The 24,469-nt window shown below is 39.2% G+C and overlaps 1 protein-coding gene across 1 annotated transcript in view; it reads left to right on the forward strand.

Annotated features, from left to right (window-relative positions):
• PCSK2 (proprotein convertase subtilisin/kexin type 2) overlaps positions 1-24,469 on the forward strand; it is a 100,365-nt gene that overhangs the window by 39,310 nt on the left and 36,586 nt on the right. The window contains exons 3-5 of the mRNA XM_027886514.1: positions 8,878-8,991; positions 10,332-10,440; positions 12,117-12,154. Of these exons, the coding sequence (XP_027742315.1) occupies positions 8,878-8,991; positions 10,332-10,440; positions 12,117-12,154 (261 nt within the window). The remainder of the gene's footprint in view (positions 1-8,877; positions 8,992-10,331; positions 10,441-12,116; positions 12,155-24,469) is intronic.

Consider the following 24,469-nt stretch of genomic DNA (forward strand, 5'->3'; position numbering starts at 1 on the left):
ATCTGAGAAACTGTTCTTTAGCTGAGATTCTGACAACAATTTTGTGTGAAAACATTTCGCTACCACTGGATGCAGTGGGGTCCATCTGCTCAGAAGGGGCAGAGGTAGCTGAAGTAAATGGTTTTTCTAAGCCCCACAGCATAAGGGGAGTCCCAAACAGCTCCTGCCATGGTTATGATGACTGAAAGATGTCACTGGGCTTGGGGGACAGCTCCATAAATATGCTTGAGTTCTTGACTCGGAAGGTGTTTAGAAGAGGAGCACAGGTAGAGAACAAAATAAATTACATAAAGGAAATGGCAGCTCTTTAATGAGCGTGACGTTACGGCAAGTTTACTGTGGCAGGGGAAGGGGATAATCCATGCCAGTTATTCCATGAGAGAAAACACACGTTACATTTTTCCAAGCAGATGTTTCAAGGCGAGTGATGAGCTATTAGGGGACATTTGAGTGGGATGGAGGTGTGGGGAATTAAATGGAAGTATGATGAGTTACAGCACAGGACAGAAGGCAGCTTTTAAGAGCAGAATCACTTTGGAGACCAGGTAGTCTATTTTCAGCACATGCTGCAGACTTAGTTTAAGGTCTCATCCTCTGCTGACCCAGTTTCCCAAAATGATGACGCAGACCTACACAGGTGTTGTGCGAGGAACTTCCAGTGTGTCCATAAAGAATACACTTAAATTTAATGTCTGTAGAGTGAATTGGCATCTTTGGAAAGGAAATACATGAGGAGGTAAAGCTGCTACAAATGATGCTTTATGACTTCAAATGTGTTTGGGCATTGGCACAAATATTCACACATTTAAAAGAAGTCTCTTCCATGTCAGATCGAGTCAAGGAACACTTCAATAAAAAGTGTAACTTCAGCTGTCAGTTGAGTCTTCCCTTACAAACCAAACTGCACAGATTTTTTCTCCAAGTGATATTTTCTCACAGTCCCCACTTATCTGGAGACTTGCTTCATGAAATAAATTAGCTTAAAATCAACAGACTTAGAGGAATCTTTAGCCTGTGAGCACTCCTCTTCTCTTGGGATGTATCAGATATTCATTGCTTGTGTGGGAGCAGCAACTGTAGTAATGGAATCTTTAAAAAGGAGGTTATATAAAGATGGACTCTGTAGTACATATCTCCTTGTAGGACCAGTGAGCTGCTGTGAAGTAGGAGGGAGGTCCTTTGCTGGACAACTGCCCAGGGGTATAAAAAACAGTCCAAGGTTACAAATGACAGAGAGAATATTAAAATTAGAAGATTCAGCATCACGTGAGCACCTTTCTTCTTTGTACTGCACAGATAAAGCCAAAAGGTTTGCAATCTTAAAGATGAGCTGGGCCAGATTTTAATTTCAACTAAAACCCTTTCATACCACAGAGAGGCAGTGAATGTTAACTTAGACCTACTTTGGCTGTCACCTCAAAGGTTGATGATGGCCTTTGTTGTAAGTGAAAATCGCTTCATGAGAAGACTTTTACCCTCTTCTTCCTCAATAGTAGGGTTTTTTTTTTTCCAACCATGATGATTTAGGAAAGGCACGTCTGCAGCACTTCACAAAGGGATGTAAGAGAAGGGAAAACGGATTAGCAGAAACTAGTTTTGCAGCTAAGAAGGGAGGATCTGCAGTTGATTATGCCCTACATGCATGAGGCCCAATTTTCTGTCACCAGGCATGCTGTTGTTTATATCTACACTGAGAGGTGGTTATTCTGATTGATTTGGAGAGGCTGATCAGTTCTGTGACCCATGTAACTGCTGAGACAGCAAAGTGCAAAATTTACCCACAAGCTGCTGATAAAGTGTCCCTGTGGCTTGCAGGCTTCTCAGGTCTACTGGAGAGATTAATGCATGTGGTTATAGACCATTTCCAGGGAATTTAGCTTTTACAGAGATCGTTGATTTTGTAACTAACGGTTCTTTTTTTCTGCTGTTTTCGAATAGGAAGCTGTTTGAAATATAAATTATTTTGTCTCTTCTGTCATTATATAGACTAAGAAGCAGGTTTTCATTCCTTTGGAAATATCTCAAGATTTCAGAAATGCTCCTCCTCTCATGTTGGTTCATCTAAGCAGTGCAAAAAAAAAAAAATAGAAACAAGAGTTCCTAGAATAGCCAGCACCTGTGATAGTGTAGATCCTGATATGTCCCTCTTGCCAAACTGAGGAGAGAACAGAGGTGTGAAGCTTATTCTTGAGGCAGTGCACTGCATATCAAGATATCCGGGGCTTTTTCTCTGTCTCAGTCTTTCCCCTTAATAAATTCTATCCTAGAGCAAAAAAATATTGTCAAAGAGGGCATGATCCTGTGAAAATTTCTGTTTTTATCCAGTTGGCATTTTCCATTGCAGCCTGTCCATGCTCAGCATTCATTTTACGTTGCAGTCTGAACGCTCACTTGCATTTCAAAGTAGAAGCTAGAGGAGCTATTGATTGCTTAGCTGAGCAGGTTGAATATGATCTGCAGCCTCCTCTTACACATTGATTCCTTGTCTCTTTACTCACTGCTTCCTGAATGTCACTGAACTGTGAGAGGCCTGCTAAATGGACAAAAATATTGATTTTTTTCCCCCTTCTTTTATTTTTTGAAAGCTCCTTATTTACCAAGCACTGAACTAATATGAGGAAAACAAAAGGTCACAAAATAAGGCAGAAGCAAGTCAGTCCTTCCATATTTTTTTAAAAATATATGAACTTGGTTGAAACTGGAGTCCTTTAAATTGTGTTTCCATCGAGAAAGGGTAATTGCTTGAGTGGAACCTTTGAGCTTAGGCTGTTCAGCGTCATATTTTACTATTGTCTGATTGATGACGAACTTCTGGAGCGGTTTCCTGAATGGCTGTACCTCTGGTCTTATGATTTTCCGCAAATTTTTGCAGAGAAGTTAATGAGCAGTCCCAGCTATGCCAGGATTTCCTGTGGAATGCAATCAGTAAACCTTTTGTTAGAGTCTGTGGTGCAGAGTTCGTCCCTGTTCTGTTCACCTGGGAGTGCGATATTTTGCAACACCAAGTCCAGAGAGATGGAAAAAGAGTTCAAAGAACACAAGCTGGAGTCAAGTAAAAATGAGAAGACATGCCAGGAGGGATGACTGGAGGCAGCATAAGTGTCCAGAGACTTTAGGATCTGCTGCTAGTCTGTGTAAGCTTAGAAGTGTTTGGGCAGGCAAATGGGGCTGGTTAGAGAAAGTGGAAAAGTAGAAATGGTCCAGAACATCCAAGGGTAATAAGAAAAAAACCCCAGGAGGTCCTTGATATCCAATGACTCTGTTGCAACTCGTAACAAAACAAAAAAGTAACAGCAAGGTAGAGGGATGGTTAAAAACAACGATAAAGGGATCTATTTTAAGGGCACATTACTTTTCCTAGAAACCAAAGCAATTCTTGTGCTGTCTATGCCATGCCTATGTCATTATGAAAATAGCCATTTAAAAGCCTATAAACCAAGAGTGATGCAAGTAGTTTGTGGAGAGAGATGCATTTTTGCTCTCCTGGAAGTTTTAAATTGAAAAAAAATATATTTTTTTCCTCTGTGCTTTGATTAGAAGTGGTGGGGAAGGTTGTGTTGATAAACTTTGAAGTTTCTAAGGACTTGTACTTTAACAGCTGCTACGTCTCTGCTGTAGTGGCTCTAACTGTCCCTGCTGAGGAGTGGCAAGATATCCTGGGGCAAGAGTCCCTGTGCAGAACACTCCCCAGGGATTAATGGATACAGTAGAAGAGGCACTTGGAGGCTCTTATAAATAATCCTCCAGAAACACCTATGTTTAGCAAACTGTTGCTAGGTATGGAGAGATCCATGAGAGCCTTTGAAAGTCATTAGCTTGCTTAAGAGGAGCAGTTGTCATTTGATTAGTAAGTATTGGGCGGTCAGTGACACTCACAAGCCCCCTGAGGTCCCTGCTCATTCTTTCTAGGCCATGACACAGGCTCAGAAAGATTGAAATCAAGCAGATGGATCCAGCCATGTCACGACAAAAGGCATCAGTTTTCTGTGTTGCATTGGCTGGATGGAGTTGAGAAGCTTCACCACCCCAGGTTATTGATTTATTTATAGCGGTGAGCTGTCTCCTTTGCCATTTCAAAGTGATTCAGTTTTGCTTGGTTCATCTGACTTTAGTTACAGTTCAAGTAGATCTGTACTTTCTTTTTGCCAGTGAAGAGCTTCAATGTTATTCCTTTCATTTTGTGCTGGAGAGTGACACAAAACTCAGTTACTTTGTGGCTTTAACAGAAATGTAGAATGTCAGATGGGTGCTACTCTCTGACATTGTATTTCCCTAATATATATATATATAAATATATCATATGACGATGGAGTGGATAGTAAAATTAAATATCTTTGTGTTTACTTAGAAATCAAAGATGAAAAAGACACACCCATTAACTCTTCATGAGGTTTAGGAGCAGGGGGATGTAATTTTCGGATAATACCCCAAAAAGCTGTTGTATGCACCTGCTATCCCATTCTCATTACTTTTTTAAGAGTTGGCTGTGCCTATGACTGGCTCACTTAAACTTTTTTGTCTCTCTCTTTTGTTGCCACCATGTTTCTTTGGATATCAGAAATTAATGATACCAAAAGTCAGGACAGGTTTCTGGTACCTGAAGGTCATTTCTTTGATGATGTTTTTGTGCATCTGGACACACTGTTCCAAACCACCTTCAAGGGATGTTGGTCTTCAGTTCAATTTTTGGGGCCTAAGTCCAACCACCAGTCAGACTTCTTCAAAATTACAGGCTATGAGTTTCCAACTTCTCACTTCACCTTCAGGAACAAACCTGTGCTGATCCTGAGGCTTATAAAGAACTCTGAATAAAGAACTGTGACTTCCTTTGGTTGGTAGACTCACTACGATCAACCCCAAACCCACTATGTTTGTTTTTTTTTTTTTAAGAAGACAAGCATGCCTACTAGATGTCATCAGTTGGGACTACCTTCTTGCTCTGGAATTTGACCCAAATTCTCCTGAAGTTCTTGACTTTTGAGGTTGGGGTTGTGTGTGCTGTTCCACTTTTGTACACCCACTGGTATGATTTAGTAAATCTGTCATTTATGCTCAGTGTAACAGAGTCATTTAACTGCAGGAGCTCACCAGTGAAATTAACCCTGTTCCATCAAAACGAGGAGCTGATTATCTTGGCATTCATGGGAGCAGGGAGCACAGTTAGAGTGCTGTGGTTTTCTGGCCCTCCCAGAACAGTACTGCAGTCAATTGATTATTTTGCTAATTTGTTCTGCATCGGTATCCTGCTGGTTTATTATCATCCGAGTGACTTCATGCACCATGCATAAGTACAAGTATATTAAAAATCAATACTTGAACCTTTTTTTTTCTTTGTAAGGATCTTATCATTTGTGGACTACCTTCTTAGATACATGACCTTCAGTCTGCTTATGACACAACTAGTAACTTTTTCATTATTTAGTCCTGTGCTAATGAAGTAGATGCTCAGATTCTGATCTCTACTTAATCCTGTATCCTAATGAAAAAGGAATAAATTAATTAAGAACAAAATAAACAAAAGGCTATTATTGTAGATAAATAAGCCTAATTTTGAGATGGCAAAATTCATGCTATTTTAGTAAGAAAATCTTGTTGCTTCACTAGGCTCTAATAAGTATCATGCTTCACAGGCTTGAATCATTTAGAAGACTATTATCAGAAGCCTGAGTCTTATGAATGCTGTTTTTCCTGCTCCAGTTAGGGAAACAAGTATTTAAAAGATGTCATGAGGTTGTATTGTTCATGGGATTGAGGGCTGGATTCCTGGTCTGAACTCCACATGAGTAGGTGGGATTATGGCTGTGACAAGAAATGAATCTTTTCCAACACTTTTCTAGTGTTGGATGTGCAGTCTCTTGTATGTGTTGTTGAAGCATTTTATCTGTGATATGGTACTTAATGGATTTATGTTACTGATGTTGTGGGGAGGTCTACTTTTCTTTAAGAAGAAAAATATGAAATAGATGCAGAATCAGATGCATCTCTCTCCTGATCTAGACTAGATATGAAAGCATGAGTTCCCAGCTCTGGAAAAAATACCACTTTTCTAATACAGATACCCAGTTGGTGAGAAGACTGGGATTTTACTGAGTCAGCTGTCTGCAATACTAAGTGGCCAGTTTTCCACTGAGATCATTGGATTTGCATTATCATTTTCCAAGTTTGTTCTTTGGGGATTTTTTTTTTTTTTGGAATATATGGATTCTACATGCTCTTGGGATTACTGCTTCCTATACACATCTTCATGAGGAGAAAGGCAAGTTCTTACCTCATGCTGGCCAAGATCTTCCTACAAGGCAACTGAATGAGGCAGATGTGAGAAGCTACCAGGATATTACCCAAACCTTTCAAGTTATTTCATGACAAAAATGCCTAATCTTTTCTGGATTTGATTGTAAGATTTGGATTTGATTTGTTGCTTGCAAATGTGAGGAAAACCCCCTTGTTTCTGTAGTGAAAAAGAGGGCCCGTAATTTCTGAGACTGCTATATTTGTGAATGGTGACATCCTGTACGCCCTTTCTCTGAGAGAAATATTCAGAAAACAGCATGCAGAGGTGTTTCAGTTCAGAGAAAGTTATACCTCTTTGAGGGGTATGTTTCCTTGTCTCAGGAAGTTATAATATAATGCAATATGATACAAAAGTAAATTATGTTTTATTGTGAAGATGGAACAAATCAGACAAATGAGATGATCCTGAAGAGGGAAACCAGCCTGTGCTATTTCTGCAGATTGCTCCCCCTCTTTCCTCCAGGTTGTCTAAAAGACACGCCAGTGCTTCGCAACACTGCTTCTTAATTAACAAGGATCCTTTTGTACTAAACCCTAATTCAGTGCCTTAATGCAGCAGGTCCTGCAGAGCCAGCGAGCTTGCGTGGGAGCACGAGCACATGAAATCTTTTTTCCCTGGCATCCCTCTGAGTGAGGGTTGGCTTCTGTTCCTAATTACCTTCTGTGGTGACAGCTCGGGGTTTGCAGTGGCAAGCAGGGGTGGGAAGGGAGGGAAGGAGGCATCGTGGCAGGTGATTGCTCTCTTGTCTCCATGGCATCACCGAGCCTTATCTTAGAGGTATCAGACTCTGTGGTTATACCTTTCTTTGCTCTGTACAGCTGCCTGGCACCACTAAGTACACCAAATGTGAGTCCTGCTTAGTCACTTAGTCACTCTTTCCAACTTATTTTATGTTAGTTTTTTTTCTTTACTTTCAATCTGCTGCACTTTTAATGAGCTATTATATGTGAACATGCGTATAAAAGAAAGCACTTACCAATTCAATATTTTACTATTTGGTACCTTTAGTTAAGGAGTTAAAATTCCTACAAGTAGATTGTTAGAAATTATTTTCTCAGGGCATGCTGTGTCCCTTCCTGCTCACTACGAATTGGTATTAGGTTTTGGGGGTTATAATGAAGCAATACAGCTGTGAGGAAAATGGCTTTTAGCCCCCATCAGTTAAATCCCAGTTTAATTTCTGCCTTAGACACCTCACTGAGCACTGTCTTTTGAGGCTCCTGCTTTAATTAATGGAGACAGAGAGACACCTCCAAGAATGACTCAACTGACCTAAGATCTGATTTAGCCTTTGGATGAATTTCTCCTCTGTTGATTTTGACTGACACAATATATATGAGTTGCTGTGACACGGTGGTGTGACTCCTGTATACACATTTTTAATCAAAAATGCCAAAGCCACAAAGATAGAAATGGTTCTCTGAGTTATTAGATTTGTTTAATAACCGTGCATTCTTTTCAAGAGCACGCCTAAGGAAATGTTAGGGGTCTTACTGCCTTTTTGCTGCGCCTCAAGGTGTACTCAGTTTATGGATTTAAGCACTCCTCTTTGATCAAGAAGGCTAGATTTTTTTGCTTTTTGTTTTTTAAAATAAATGCTGGGACTCTTCGTGCTACCTTGTTTTCAAGTGTTAGGCTAAAGAGTACAAAATGAGTATGCCAAACTTGACAGCACTTTTAGAAGGTCTGTGTGTTAGTACATGTTACAACTCCTCTAGAAATGTTCTTTTACATGGGTACAAGTAAGGTGATTATGACATTTGAAGCTCCTGTCTCTAAAGATATTTGTGTGTCTGACTTCTCTTACTTTCTACAGTGCTTACTTAAATGTCTTATGGATTTGCTGGTGCATAAAGCAAATTATTTCTAAAAAAACTGTGGCTACTTGTGTTTCATAACCTGTATTTTTGTATCTCACTAGCCAGTTTGATCAGTTTTAGTGGCTTTTTTGCAGTGTAGTTTATTTATCACTTATATATTGCAAGGATAATCCCTGAAAGTAGATCACTTTGCAAGGAACGTTTTTGAGAGCCTCAGGAGTATGATGAAAGTGCACACCACCAGAGCAAACCTCTTTGGCAGGAAAGGCTATCTAATGCTCTGATAATGCCCTGGAGAAAAATTTTACAAAAGTAAAAGTGCAGTTGAGACCTGCATCCTTATTTTACCAAATGTCAGCAGCTTGGAACTGTGGCATATTTGGAATTAGTTAAATAACTTTAGCTTCTGTTTCGATGGCAATGAAAAATAAAAGTATGGCAAGAAGATTGATGATGATAATGATGCCTGGATAGGGGCTTGCTCTTATGCTGATTGTTTGGTGTCTAAAACATGCTCAAGGTGTAGCTTTCCTCCACGTAAGACACTCTCAGTGTCTCTTTCCCTCATGGCTGTTGCAGTAGTCCTGGAGTCCTCTACCTCTTTGTGAATTTTGACTGAAATCAGTAGCCGTTTTAGAAGCTGCAAAGGAATGACACAGACACAAACTGTGTGATTTTGTAACCCTTATCTCTCATGAAAGAAAGGTTAAAAAAGCTTCATGGTCAGGAATGTTGTGCTAAAGATGTAAAAATTAACTCTTCCAGGTGAGGAAAGCTGTGCAACAGGAGGGCTTCAGCAGAAGGAAGAGAGGATATAGAGACATCAATGACATTGACATCAATATGAACGACCCTTTATTTACAAAGCAATGGTACCTGGTAAGTTTTGAAAGAAAATCACAGGGGTCCTAACTAAATAATTGTCATTCAAGCCATTCTGTGCCACTGCAATGCTTTACAAGAGTTCCTTCCACCTACACCTTGGGAATGGATCCAAGCCTCTGCTGTGTTGTTTTTAATTGTACCCCTTTTATACTGGGAAGACCCAGCACGTTTCAAGAGCTAAATTTCGTTTCAGTCAGTGGAAAGATCCTTAGAAGGCTTTGAAGAGAATTGTGTTGGTGTTCTGTGGGCATTTCTGGTGTGCTGATGTGATCCCTAAAACTGCATATGAATCATGTCTTTGAGCTGATGCCAGGTAAAATATTGTTATAGACTTAAAACAAAAAGTTCTAGTGCCTTGGCTAGCAAAAGTTGGGGGTTTTATTTTCTTATGGAAATTTGAATGTTAATTGATCTTCTTCCATCAGACTCAGAACAGCTGAAAAATGATGAATTTTGGCTCAAGCTAATGTCAAAAGAAATTAATATTTTTCTAAATTGTTTCATTTTTAGTGTGTCATATTTTATAAGGAGAAGTCTTTAGTCCTCAAGGATAAATTATATTTTTATGTGAAAGTAAAGAAAAATTTTAGGAGTATTAAAATGATTTTTCTATTTAAAAAGTTGATACAGTAATTCTGGTCCGTTTTAATGTTGCAATCTATTTATGATACTTAGTAAATGCAGTACTGCCTTGTTAACTTAAGAAGGGTCTTTTTACTTAAGAGCAGTGTTTCTTATTCTCTTTCCTCTTAATCCATTTCTTATGTTTTATGAATCCATCCAATATGGCTGTGGTTTTTTTTCATAAGACAAGAGTTTTCAGATGAACGGGAGCACATTAGCATGGATGGGATTTCATCTGTGATGAGCTGATAAAATAAAGTATGGATTTTTTTTCTGGTACTTAATCAAAGTGTTGCAGTGATAAAAAAATAACAAAAAATTTAAGAAGCTATGTAGTAGATCCTTGCTTTCAAGAAAAAGGGATTTCCCGCTCATAAGAAAGTTCTCTGTAAAATCCATTGGTGTAACTTTTTTCTGAATTGACCCACTGGCCTAACAAGCTTAAGTAGAAAAGTATTTTTTGGAGTCCAGAAGATTCAGCATTTAACCAAATCTTATAAACTGCAAAGAATTGAATTTACCCAATAAAAATTTTTAAGGTATTTCTTACAGTTGCATTATTGCAGTAGATATGATTACGTACAGATGTGAACCCCAAACCAAATGGGATATATTTTCCATGCCAAAGATACAAAGAATAAATTCAGTGCCTGTGGAAATATGTCAGTCAAGTAAAAAAAGCTATTTTTCTTTTTCACTGATGTTATTAGATTAACACTGGTCAAGCAGATGGGACTCCTGGACTTGACCTTAATGTAGCTGAAGCATGGGAGCTGGGATACACAGGGAAGGGAGTAACCATAGGAATTATGGATGATGGTAAGTGAAGACTGACTGTTAATTTATTATTTTTAAATAGCTTTTTTTCATGTAGTCAAAGTCCAAAAAAAAAAAAAAAACAAAACCAAAAAGATTAGAAAGTAATAACAGATTGCTTATAGTGGTGAGACTAATAAAGACTTTGAGATCTTCAGGGAAAATATGATATACAAAGACTTAACTAGGGATACTGAGGCATGAATATCCAAATATGAAATGTAGTTTGCAATTATTACTCAGATATCTTCCAGGGCAAACTATAATGGCCATTGAGCCAAAGGAAATAACTCCCCCTGACTTCTGTAGGCACTGACTGGGGGTTGTAATTGCTGTGCAAGAAATACTTTCAAAAACGTTTTCTGGGTTACATTATTCTCAAAGTCATACTTGACAGCTGAAATAATTAAACACTTTCATGCTGAATGTCAGTAAAGATCTGCATATTAAATATATTACTAATTTGAGTCGAAGTTCAGGAAAGATGAACATAAAAGTTACGGTTGAAGTTTATAGTTGTTTTACTTATGGGTTCCTTGCTGAAGTACATGAATTCTGTGCAATCTCTTAGCACTTTTCTTCTGAATACATTTTGAATATTTTCCTTTCATGGGGAATGAGTAATATTAAAAATAACTAACTAAAATATTTGAATCCACATATGTTTTCTAGGGTCAACTGAGATCTATCCTCGCTTACTTCTGTTCCTCATTTGCTTACTCATAAGGCAAGGTTTTGGTGGAAATAAGAAAGTAAACTCAGACATCTAGATACTAGGAAGAAATTCTTTATTGTGAGGGTGGTGAGATACTGGAACATATTGCCCAGGGAGGCTGTGGGTGCCCTAACCCTGGAAGTCTTCAAAGCCAGGTTGGATAAGGCCTTGAGCAACCTGGTCTGTATACTGATGAAAGATCAATCTCATGGGAGAGATGATCTCTCACGTGTCACAATTTCATTGATCCCACAGAGGCAGAACTTGGCTTTCAGATTATGACTGTAATGGGAATCATGGCAAACTATTTGAGCTTCAGGTCAAATTAGCTGATGGCCCATCAGATACAGCTCTTAGAGAAAGCTTTACCCTATAATTTGTTTACAGTAACTCTAGAAAAGAAGGCCCGAATAACGTGATTCTTCATTGAGTCTTTTGTTGCCTGTTTACCATTTGGATCAGTAAGGTACAAGGGTCTCTTCATGGAAATCTAGTGCTAAGGACACTACAAAATTGGAGACAATATTTTCATCAGAATAACCTTGATGATGAAATGCATTTCATACCATGAATATCATGAAATGGCATTCTCCTTGCAAATAAAATAGAGCTTATAATGGTGTTATGGTTGGAGAGACAAGATAGGGTAATGATGAAAATGTAACGTGGGATTTCTGGCCATTTCTTTGGATGTTTTAACTGGATATGTAATAGGTCAGGTTACCCATCTGAATGTAGATCTGCTGCTTCTGTTACACCTTCCACTAGGACTTGTACATTTGCCGTACGTAGAAAGATGTCATGCGTTAGAAGGAGTATATTCCACACCAATCTTTTCCATACCACGGTCTTTGCCGTGATCATTTTCCTATGGTTGCAAAGGAATCTTGTTCTGTGATCATTAGAAAATCTTTTTCCGAAAGTCTTAACCTTTGGTTTCTGTTCTGTCATTGTCTTATTGCAGGAATTGATTATCTGCATCCAGATCTTGCATCAAATTACGTAAGTACATGCTGACCTTTTCTGTGAAATGTGGATTTTCAATTTTTTGTAGTCCCTCTGCTACAAAATTTTAAATAGTGAGTAGAAAAGCATTTCCCATTGAAAGAAGCAGACTGAAAATGGGATTGCCTGTGCAAGGAATGGCAAGGTGACAAGGCCCTTTGTGAGGGCTGACAGTGCTGCATCACATTGCATAAGCTGCAGCTTGCAATATTGGATTTAGGACAGAATGAGTAACCTCTGAATTGGCTCTAAATCCTGCTATTAAGATGCAGAATGCTGCTGTCACTTGGAGGGCCGTGGAGCTGTGGGCTGTGGCAACGCTTTTAAAGCCTCCAGGAACAATTTAATTCCTCACTAACAGGTGTTTTGATCCAGCGTTTCAGTGCATGTGCAGGGCAGACTGTGTATTCTCAGCACACGCTGTGCCACTTGATTGTTCTTCAAGCCTCAGGCTTCATACCTTTGGACTAGAGATTTTCATATTTCTTAACTCTTCCAGGCTCTCTCCAACCCCCTGTTGATGCTGGCAGTCCTGTCTCCAGGTGCCTACAAGGGCTGCTCTGGCGCTGTGCTTGTGCCAGTCCCTTGGGCCATGGGCAACAAGAGGCTCCTTGCCAGGGAGGTTGGATTGTTTCTGCTTTAGGTCTTGCTTTTCTCCTCCAGTCAGTGTCTTCCTGAGGGAAGCCCAGGCTTCATCTGCTGATATATGCAGTTTAGTTTGCAATTGCAACTAAATGGAAAAAAAGAACAAAGACAGCTCAAGATTTGGGTAAAAATATTGGCTGTTCAAATAGAACAGCTCCAAAATGAGGAAGGCAGTTATTTTTACATACTTGCAGTTTGGAAACTAATAACACAAAGAATGAAAACCTATTTGTTGTTGCAAGTAGTAAAGCACATTTGGTAGATTATAAATGGCTACAGAAGGTGTTTGCGTTGCACAAGGAATCCAGGAAACAGCTGACCACAGAGTGCAGATTAGCCAGTTTCACTCCTTATGAACTGGTTTAATAACTTGATAGCAGCTAATTAAACCCTGTGCCCTGACTGCAAAATTCTCTCCCAAGAGAAATAACTCAGTAGGATGTTCCCATAAATTGATAGAAATAAAGAAGATTGTAAAAGACAGCCTTTTTCTTTGCAAGAATTGTGCTCTGTATGCATTCTAGAATGTGATGTGGGCACAGCACATGATTTACACTCTTCAGCAGCAGGCTTAGACAGAATATGTGGGAAAATTATTTCTCAAAAAATTGTAATTCAGATAAACAAGCAAAAAGTCTGTACAACATATCTGATATAACAGTTCTGTTGTTAACAGTGAATTTAGGATTACGCCCAGAAATCAAGAATAGATTTCACTGTAATATAGTGTTTTCTCTTTTAATTCCAAAAATATTTTCCGTTTGATGGATGAATATTTGCCAGGCTTGGCAGAAATATATTGTTTTTAGAGTGGCATTAGTGAGTGTTCTGGAAATTAATGGAAAATGACACAGAGAATGACTGTGCACGGACGTGATGGTAGAAATCATGAAATAATGGAGCTGGAGAGAAATCTGAGAATTGAGAAAAGAGATATTGGGGTGAAAATTGAAGAAGAAAAGTTGTCTGGCCTGGGGACAGCAAACCTTTAATAGCAGCCATGGAAGACTTGCGAGGAGGCTGACCTTGAGATGAGAATCTGAAAAGGTTTGTGTAGGATTGACTTTGTCCAAGCAAGGGGAGGTTCTGTAGTGGAGCAGTAATCAGGCTGTAGAAGGACACAAGAAGATTGTCTGGCCAATACAAATTGCAGAATTAGGCAAAAAGTGGTTGGTAAGACAGTCATTAAAGGAGCAGCAGAAACCCTATATGAAAGATGACAGTCTTAAAGGAGGTAAGACCTCAATGCTTTTAATACAGAAATACAAAAATATGAGCTGTCACATGAAATCTCTGGTTCCAGGCTGTCACAGCACCGTGTCTGAGAGGCGGCTGAAGGTTGACTCCTTCTCCTGCTGCTAAAACCTGCCATTCCCTCCCTCTCCCAAGCACAGCACAGCAGTTGTGGGGTTTGGTTCATCTGCGCTTTGCCTCTCTCCGAGAGGCTGCACAGACCTCCTTGAATCCCAGAAGATCCTGCTCTGGCAGCATCTGCTGTCTCTCAGAGGCCACAGGGCCCTTTTTTCCCAGTAGGTAGTAATTTGGGCATGAACTGAAGACAAGGACTTAAATTCAGCTGAAGGAAGCATCAGTTTAGATGTAAAATGCGATGAAACCAGTCTCTTAAGGAATAAGTTGTTAACTCGCTTCGGGCTGGCGCAGCAATTGTAATCACTTTTATACGACTCCTGTACCACATGTTTGGTTTTTCACAACATCTGCACTTTGGGGCAGCCTTCTCTGAAGTTATATTGTTTATTTTTTACGAAATTAAAAGCTTGTAGCTTATGTTTCTCAAGTGTGTAAGTGCCTGCATACCCTGGCAATGTCTGTACATCTTGCTTGGAAAACTGGGAGCAGTTAGAGAGTCTCTCAAAGGTGGTGGTTTTGGCAGTTGAGCATTTTCAAATATAAAAACTTGGCATTGGTTAGTCAGTTTAATTTGGCTTTTATGATTTTGACTTTCTGGGTTTCTTCCTTGAATAGTTTAATGGAGGTTAGCACTTAGATGAAATGGAGTGTTGGGGAAGGAAAATATCTTTCTGAAGAAAAAACCAATTTGTATTTTCTCCTAAAACTGCTGAACTTCGACCTGTCATATGGAGTGCACTTCTGTCCATATTTTTCTTGCAGTTTTTGAGCTTTACTGCTTGAATCATCCATTTCTGGTTTTGATGCACTTTATATACACGGAAAGGACTGTGCCTGCTCACAGTCAGGATGGACTGCTCTTCCAGCACCGCCTCCCAGCTTGCTGCAGTATAGCTACTTGCTTTTCTGGGATAAGGGGGCTATGGCAAAGCTGGAATTTTCCATTCTGCACCGTGAATGCAGAGAGATTCATTGTCAAACAATCTATATTTTCTTCCAAGCCTTGGAAACCCTGCAGAGGTTCAACCTTCAGGAAATTATTTTTTTTCCCCACAAAGAGTCCTTCATTATGAACTGATAATTAGAAAGCTGGAGCCTAATGTACTCCGTGGTTTTCTTTCAACTCAGAATGTACACATAAAGCCAGCAGTTTTCAGGACTGACTTCTCCGAGATACAGCATCTGAGTGAGAGAGAAAAGTGAAGTTACAAGGGCTGCAGATGAGATATGTCTAATAAAAGAAGAAAACAGGAGCCGTGGGGGATGGACGTAACAAATTTCAGTACGTTGTTTTAAAGAAAAACCTAAGAGAGCAAATGGAGATTTTTTTGGTGTGTGTGTTTACAGAAACATAAGCTGAGCTCTCTCTCAAATCAGTTTGTATTGTGGTATTTTATACTTAGCCACTGTCTGCTGGTGAAGGTCAGTGTAGCAGCATTATCCCACTTAGAGCAGCAGGGAGCTGATCATCCCCTGTAAGTGGGTTTGTCCCTGATTAGCAGTGGTGAGGAAAATCAGGATCCCAACAAGAGACTTGGGCCAGGAGTAGAAAATTGCTGGTTTCACTGTCTGAACTCTGCCTGAAGCTGAAAGCCTGTTTCAGAAAACCTAGGGAGGGAGAGAGAACAGACAAACACTGTAGGAAAACCAGAGGCGACTGCGAGTAGGCAACTTTTTCACTTAGCATTGCTAAATGTAGAATGAGAGTCATGCAACAGTTCTTAGTAATAGATGGTAATTGAAGATAGTCAGGTAAGAAAAAAGATTTTGAAATCTGTGGTATTACAGAGATGTAACATGCACAAACTAGTGTGCAGTCATCTCAGCAGCTCTTCATTGCTGGCCATACCCAAACTTCCTGACTTTTCTTCTCTGTAGCACGGATCTTTACGGTGCAACCTCATCTTCCCAGGTCCTTGCCAGCTGTCACCCAAGCTGTACACAGGAAAGACCCTATGAGGGAAGACTTTCTGGATTTACCCCAGGGTTAATTGATTTTTTCTGTCATCTACCATTTCTTGTTCAAATGTGAACAGCAGATGGTCTTACCTGTCTTCTCTTTACACTTCGTTGACATCTCCAAACATGTAGCAGCCTCTCTCTCGCAACTTCTGGTAACTTGTCACCAGCTAATATGATAACAGCTCCCCCTGCCTTGCTGAGAGGCAAGTGGGAGCATATTTTTGGAATAATTACCTTATCACATAAGCAGTGAAGCAGGGAAATGTTCTACTTCTGTTATGAGCTGCATTTGCCATTTTATGGTAGGGGAACAAAAACATTGTTGAATAATCTTTTCAGGCACAAAAGAAATAAGAAATAGTACGGGCAATAAATTATACACTGCAATATGTGCAGCAAAGCGTAGTGACAGCATAAAGGATCTTCTTTCTTTTAGAAAATCTGTTTTTCCTTCATTAGCATGAAATTCTGAGTATGCTTTGGACTCCCTGAATGCCACCAAAAGGACCAGCAAACTGTTCATTGCCTGATCACAGTGATTCACCAGTAGAAACTATCAGTATCTCCACTAAAATCGCTGGGGCCTAATTGTGGGGTGTTGTGAGTTGACAGAGCTCCATTGACATCTACTGAACCATGTGCTGCTTTGACCCTGATGATCACCCCAAAATCCCAGCTAATGTAATTGCCTGAGTCAAAGAGAATTCACGCGTAACTAGTGGGGAGAAAAATGTTACCCTTCCAAGTCTGACATTTGTTGGAAATACTCTGAAGACCTTGAAAAGCTCCCAGTGTCTCTGCACAGTCATTAACGTCAACCCAGGGGATCCACAGGGATCGTAAAGCCAAACCGTAGCAGAGTTGGGTTCATCCTTGCCTGGCGTCAGGGAATGATTCCACTTGTCTTCATGAGACCTGATTCTTACAGCAGGATTTTCAAAAGACCCTGAAACACTTACACTGACATTTGCTGCTGCATTTCAAAGGCTTATTGAGCACATGCACTAGACACTAAATTTCAATAAACCCTTCCTGCTGATACATCAAATGTGTTTATTTAATCGGCAAGCTCTGTGTGCTGCCCATTGTTGCTAGTGCCTAGTTTTAATTGTAATGTTGAAATAGCACTTATTATCAAAAAAATAAAGAACAGAATAAACTTGTTTCAGGTGTTTCATCACATCACTAATTGGATTTTGGTTTGCTTGGTTTCATTTGTGTTTTTTGGTGTTGCTTTGGAGCTTGGTTTTTACTAACAGGTCTTCTAAAATAAAAACACTTTATAACAGTTAAAAATTATCAACCAAAACCTAGGATAAATTCACAATACATCTCTCTGCTGTCGCTAAAAAGGCAGTAAGAACACTGATGGATGGATGCTTTTGGAAGCAGATTGTGGCAGAAATTTCATGAAGAAATTGCTGAGACAGAATGAAGCCTCTCTTTTGCCAGGACAGAAGGATGGTTCAAGAGTTTAAATGCCAGGCTGACTGATGCCTTATCAACTGAAACTGATGGCCTTCTGTTGAGCTGTTCATGCTGCTCAGGTGACTTCTGACAGCTCGGGGGCTGATTTTACCATTTAGAGATGATAATTTGGGACATGCAAGACAATGAACTTTCACCAGCATAAACTAGGAGTTACTGGATAGAGAATGAATTCTCTCTTTCAAACTTGGTGCTTTTTTTTTTTTTTTTTTTTTTTTTTTTTTTTTTTTTTTTTTTTTTTTTTTTTTTTTTCTGTTATTCTGTGCAGGATCAGCTTCTAGGCTCATTTTTCTATTCTGTGCAATCTGTTTTGATTTTTTTCCTTAGGATATATTAAAGGCTGAAAAAGTGATGATGCCTTTGATCATATTAGCCAGGCAAATAAGGTTCTCTGTGTACTTGGAAGGGTGTCCTGAGTTTGTCACATACAGAAAATGCTGCAAATCTTGGAAAATGTAGTGGAATCCTACAAACAGCCCTCCTCTGCTCCCAGCAGCAGCGGTTTTTAAAGGTACCTGTCAGTGGTGCTTGTTTATTGAAATCTAAATGAATTAACTGTACAGTTCCTCTGCTCTGTGCCTTACAGCTACTTAAGATGAGCTCTGCTAACAGGAAAGAGAAGCCTATGTAAAGGGGGTGTCAGAGTCTTCTTGCTTAATGAAAGATAAAAATGTTCTGTAGTTGTAGATGTTATCACAGCCTTCTAGCTTTCAACTCAATTAAAAAGATGGAGCACCAAAAGGAATTTGAAGACTGTTTCTCCTCTGGATTATTTCATTTGGCCAGAGGGCATAGAAAGGCTTCTTCTGCAAAGGAGGCTGTGACTTGTGAAGGAGATGTGATTGCCTTAAGGAGAGATGATTTGTGTCACAGAGCTGTGTTGGCAGCTGAAAACTGTATTTCTCTCGCTGAAAGACGTTATGCAATGGCTCTGCTAAAGCCCATTTTGAGAGATCTAGACTCTGAATGCTTGGCATGTTCTGGGGCTTGGTGCTTAGCATGATCCATGCTGGAGCTGGCACAGCTCCACTGATGTGGGCCTCTCCAGAAGGATGCACTGATTTATAGCGGCTGTAAAATATCCTCAAAACACTATTCCTTTGGATTCAGAAGATATTGACACGTTGTAATTGTATTTACCTGAGATTATTTTCAGAGCACCGAATGCTGGGAGAAAGTTTCCAGCTTTGTTCTGTATTGGAACCACCTGAAAGGGATAATCTTCAAGTTAAATGCGCTCCTGATGTGCAAGCAACATGGGATGGTGCCAAAGACACTCCCTTTGCAAACTGATGACCACTCATTGTCCACAGAGTTTATTTCTCTCTGTAATCAATGTACTTAATTAATGAGCTGCACACTGAGAAAGTGCAAGGTGGCTAATTGCTTTAATCATTAAGCACTGGTATTAATTTTCACTTAAGGCATTATCTGTGGAAAGTAAATTAAGATTGTTGAAATGAGAAATGCACAGGGATGGAAGAGAGCAGTTAAGGATATTCCTGCATCAGTTCTGGCTGGTGCTTTTGCAGTTGGCTTGTGCCTCTCTCCAGGGTCTCTCCAACTCAGTCTTTTGGAAACATTTTCTTATTTAGGCAAGAAAAACAGAGGAAAGGTGTTGGTCTTCACTGTTTGCCATGGAGGGGGCTGGCATAGCTTCAGTTTGGTTTTTTTTTTTCTAATTATCTGCCTTTCTGCAGACCAATTAGCTTTTGGAACTGGGCAGAAATCTTCCATTAGAACAGTATTTTTGCTGGTAAAGGTGAGTGGTTTATAAAATTAAAGTGTCCATTGGAAAATGGAAGTGAAATATTTTTGGTTTGGATCAGTTCAACCTTATTTTAAATGTTTGACTTCTAGAACATGCTGAGATGAAACAGCAGCAATGAAATCCCACTCTGATGTGTGGTCCACTTGGGAGAACAGGGTCAGACACAGTCCCCTGGAGGCAATGCACACCATGGTGTTTTAAAACCAAGTTCAACAAATTGAAGGAAAGAGCTTTTATTTCCCCATAGTGAAAATAACACATTTTGGGTTGAAAATGCTAAAAGAAAAATCGGAAGATTTTTCCATTTGAAAGCTTTTATTTTCTGTTATTCAAAGAATAGTTATTTTAACTTCTCATGGTATGTGGAAATCCATGAATGTCCATCAGTATTAAAATGGAGCCTAGTTAAAATTCATGCTGTCGTTACATTTTGGGTACCAAGGTATTACCAGGGAAGTCTAAATTGATGCATGTGGGGAACTGTAGTCCCTCACAAAGCTTCATCAAAATCTAATGGGTGTTAAGAGAGAGATTTTTGGGCCCAGTGATGATTTTGGCAAGGAGAGTTGCAAACCCACTATTAACTAGTGGGCATGCACTGGTTTGAAAAGGAAAATTTTGGCCAAGCCCTCTGGATAAGCCAAACTTGCAAAGCAAAAGAGGAGAGGAGAGCAGAGATGCACAAGGAGTCCCCTTTCTCCTGTGAAACCGTAATGGCCTAAATACAGTAGATAAAGATGCAGATGGTTTTCCAATACTTTAAACATCTCTCTTTCACTGAACTTGTAAATTAATTATGTTAATTTGAAATTAATATAATCTTTTCTGTCCGGGCACTTCATCTTGGCATGGTTGTTTGCTTTGCATTGTTTGATTTTACTTGTATTTATGTTCTCCATATTAATATTTTACTTCTTGGTAGCTGTGTAGGTGGTTAAGATATTTTTAACCACCTGCCCTATTTCAGATTGCTCTGATTTAAATATAATTTTCTTCATTTCTGTTGCATTTCCAACAGGAGCAATATGCATAAGAAACACCTCTTACCAGGGAACAAAATGGCAGTGCACAATATCTTATAAAACTTTGGCCACATTGAAGTTACTGGTAGATTTTCTGTAAAGTTCAGAGAAATCTGAAATTTGATAGATCATATAAATAACAGGGTTGTAATATTTCTTCTACTGTATTCTTTTTTTTTCTTTTTTTTTTTTTTTTTTTTTTTTTTTTTTTTTTTTTTTTTTTTTTTTTTTTTTTTTTTTTTTTTTTTTTTTTTTTTTTTTTTTTTTAAATCATCACAGTAAGAAGCATCAGATTCAACAGAGCAAATAATGATACCAAGAGCTGTGGAAACAGGATTTCCTGGGATAACATGTTTTGCTGTAGAACAGGAACTTGGATTTGATGAAATTTTGGCTACTTCTAGTGCTGTGTAGCTGCTGTTTGACGAAACTTAAAGGCATGTTGTGTTATGAGTTTTATTAAATGAGGTGAATCTCTCTTTGAATATGTACCAAGGAGAGCACAAAGACTGTGCTGTGTTCAAGGACTTCATAATTTCAGTGCCAGCACGTGTTTTTTAGAATTGCTTTTTATGAGAAACTAAATCACTTTAATTCAGCGGCACTTAACTCGGTGGCAGAATTAGTCAACCGTGATGCCCTGTCTGACTGATGTAATTATGAATCTTTCTATCAGTCAGCTAGTGATCATATCTAGGATATTTCTTGAATTTACATATCCAGTAAATTATTATAAAAACGTTATCTGTGATCAAATATACTAATCTTTAGAAGAAGAATCTGGAATGATCATGTACTATTTAAAAGCATAAATACCTGCAGAATGTAGTGTGTGTGGATTTCCATTAAAACATTCCGAAGATCCCACTTCTCTCCCTGTAATTTTGGATTTAGCTGTCCATTGGTTTGGCTGATTCCACATGGAATAAGCAATGCAAACTTTTTAATTAATGCAAAGGCATATAAATTGGTGCATTAAAATCCCTGAGAGCCCAGCATGTCTTGACGGATATTATTCACATAATTAATACTCCCCTGGGATGCTCACAAACTATGCTAATGAGGTCAGCGTGCATCCGGAATGAAGCAGAATAGATCCACAAGACCTTTTAACTCTGAGGCCGGTAAATCAACCTGTGTTTGCTTTCTGTGACAGAGGAAATGCAGATAATAAGTTTGCATTATGTTTTTTGAGTCTCTTCTCTGAAAATTTCACCTCCTTTTGATTCACCTTCAATGTCCCTTTTGTGTCCATTCACCTTCTTCCACATTCGTGCAGTTTAGGTGGAACACGAGCTGTGCAGTTGGAAAGTTTCTTCTCTTGTCAGCTGAGAAACCTTTCACAAGAAGGAAAACACCCAACCACTTTTCTGTCTCATCTGCTGTCACTTCTAGTTTCCTCTGCATCACCAGATCAGTTCTCCTTGTCCTCCCCTCTCCATAACCATCACAGACCAGGTCTCTCTGTTGTAGCTAACCACCTCCAAACCACCTAAGCCACTTTGATTTCCAAAGCCACAGTTTGCCAGTTCCGTAACAAAGAACTGGTGTAACCCCTGAAGGTGCTCACCCTTAAGAACCTTCCAAGTGTGTTTTATGAGTGCCATTACAATGACATACCCAGCATTCCTGCCCTTTGCTGTGAGCATTGCTGACAATTGATCAGTTCTAACAACTCTGTGGTGCCGATGCCTTCTAACCACTCACCACAGCAGAGCGTTGTCTCTCCCAGCCCAAGTGACTACTCTTTGCCCACACCATGTCATGCTAAATGACTGGGCTTGAATGACTGATGAGTTTGTGTTGCAGGCTCTGTGCTATAGATTTTCTTCACTGATGGAAAAAAAATTCTCCCTTATCCTCGCTGTGCCACTTAAGAGACCTTTATGCTGTGTGTGATCTGAATCTTGCTGTACTTGGTGGGAGAGCCCATGGCAGATACTGGTAGATGTTGGACCGGGCTCATTGACGGGAGCAGGAGGGTTTAGCTCCCCTTCTCTTCCCACTAATCCCTCCAAGAGGCTGTAAGTGCTGGCTACCATCAAAGCACTGCAAAGACAACCTTTACTGCAGCTCAGCACCCAGCACATATTTGATGTACTGACAGACTTGTCAAGCTGTTTCTTATAGGGATATAACTAAGAATAATGGACCTGCACCTTATTTCTCTGCTGCCAGCTTTATAACTCTATTACTCTCTCAACTTCTGTAGGTCACACCAATACATAATCAAAGTATCTGAAGGGGGAAAAAAATCCATGTATTGGACAGGGAACGTGGGCCAGGTTTTTAATAACATGGAACACTAAAGCTAGATGAAATTAGTGTTCACGGTATTTTTCAGTAAAAGTCATTGCACAATTTGTATTTCCTATTATGATTAAATAATCCAACGGCTCATAAATCTCTAGCAACTCATAGGCCAGCTTTTTTCTTTCCCCTCCTCCCACCCTGAATTAAAGAAATCAAGGAATTCATTCCATAATCTGAAGCTTTAAAGCTTTAAACTTGCTGCTTGCCCTGAAAATATTTTAACAGTTACTAGTTGCTTAATTTATTTCTGTTTTACTAATTTTATTGTTTTAGCCAAATGACTCCCTGTAAATATATCTCTTTGTATGTTGTGGGTACAGCTTAAGGAGTCTTGTGCATCTCCTCTGAAAATTAAGGAATGTTTGGCTGAGCAGAAATAGGTTTCAATGTTCTGTAGGTTAACTTGCCTTCAGAGCTTTGGCTCTGAGTAATTAAAAATTGGTGATGTGCTTCAGGTTTTCTCTACATCAACCTGAAAACTGTGGAGCAGGCTAAGAATGCCAAGAGGTGAATCATAAAACAGTGTCTCTATTATAAAACACAAGTTCATTTGGCTGCTTGCTTTTTAATAAAGTCTCATGCCTCCCTCAATTTCTTGTTTCCCTATGTCAGATAAAGATGCAGGGGAGAGGAAATGAAGGGTTTTCCAATAAGCTGGTTTTATTTTTCAGAACTGATTAGAAAAAAAATTCTCCACCTCTTAAAAATTCTGCCCAACCTAAATTTTCTCTCAGTCTTTGTGGTTCCTTTTTATTTTTGGCCCTGTTTGACTGGATACCTCTGAGCCAAGGGTTAGCAAACAGCCGCAGGGTTGGATGGCATTTAGCTGGATGCATTTGGACTTTCATTTTGTTTGCTGGAAAAACACCCAACAATCCTGGTGCCTAAGAATGGAATTGCTAATTTCTTCTGTTCTTTAGAGCTGGGAAATGTTTGTGCTTGGTGTGCTTTACAGCACTGCTGTACTGCCTGTCTGCTTTATCCCCATGTGAAATAAAAAGCGTGTTTAGCTGCAACCTTTCTTTTTGAAGATGCTCGTGTGCTGAAGAGCACCAGCCAGCAGTGTAACTCATGTTGGTTGCCTGATTCTGTCTGCAGGGGGAGTAGGAAGGAAATTAGTGGGGAGAAAGTAAAATAAGCGATTGTGTGACATTGTAGTGTGAAGCGATACGTGGAAGGATCATCAGTTACTTGACAAAGAAAACTGTTTAATGTAGAAAAACAAAACAATTTGAGATTATCTCAGTGAAACTATTTTTCTTCATAACTGTAACTTTAAATGTGTTCATAACTTGAAATGTATTCACTATTTTTCTTCATAACTGTAACTTTAAACCTCAATGAAGATAGGTGCTAATGTGAGAGTCCAAATTTTTTTCAGCTGCCTTTTTTGTTTGTTTGGTTTTAAAACCAAGCAGTGAAAAGCTTTCAGCTTTGCAAAATCATTTAGATCAGAGATGGAACAACCAACATGTCTTCCTATAAATTCAGAAGCTGGATTATTAGAATTTTTACTGCTTGTTATCTCGTCTATTTTTACTCACCTAAATTAAGCAGTAGTCACCTGTTTGTTGTTTGCAGTCTCTTTTGTCTGTAATTCTACTAGTTTTGGCCTAATCCCAGATGCTTGGTGAGTGCTGAAGAAATTGAAGTAAGAACTTTTTCCGTGATAACTACAAAATGAAATCACCATTGTGGTGTGCTCTGTACTTGTTCATTCTGTGGCCAAGCAGAACCTTT

The sequence above is a fragment of the Empidonax traillii genome, unplaced genomic scaffold, assembly GCF_003031625.1.
Source record: "Empidonax traillii isolate 1590-97213 ecotype Southwest subspecies unplaced genomic scaffold, ASM303162v1 scaffold188:size807701, whole genome shotgun sequence".
NCBI lineage: Eukaryota > Metazoa > Chordata > Aves > Passeriformes > Tyrannidae > Empidonax > Empidonax traillii.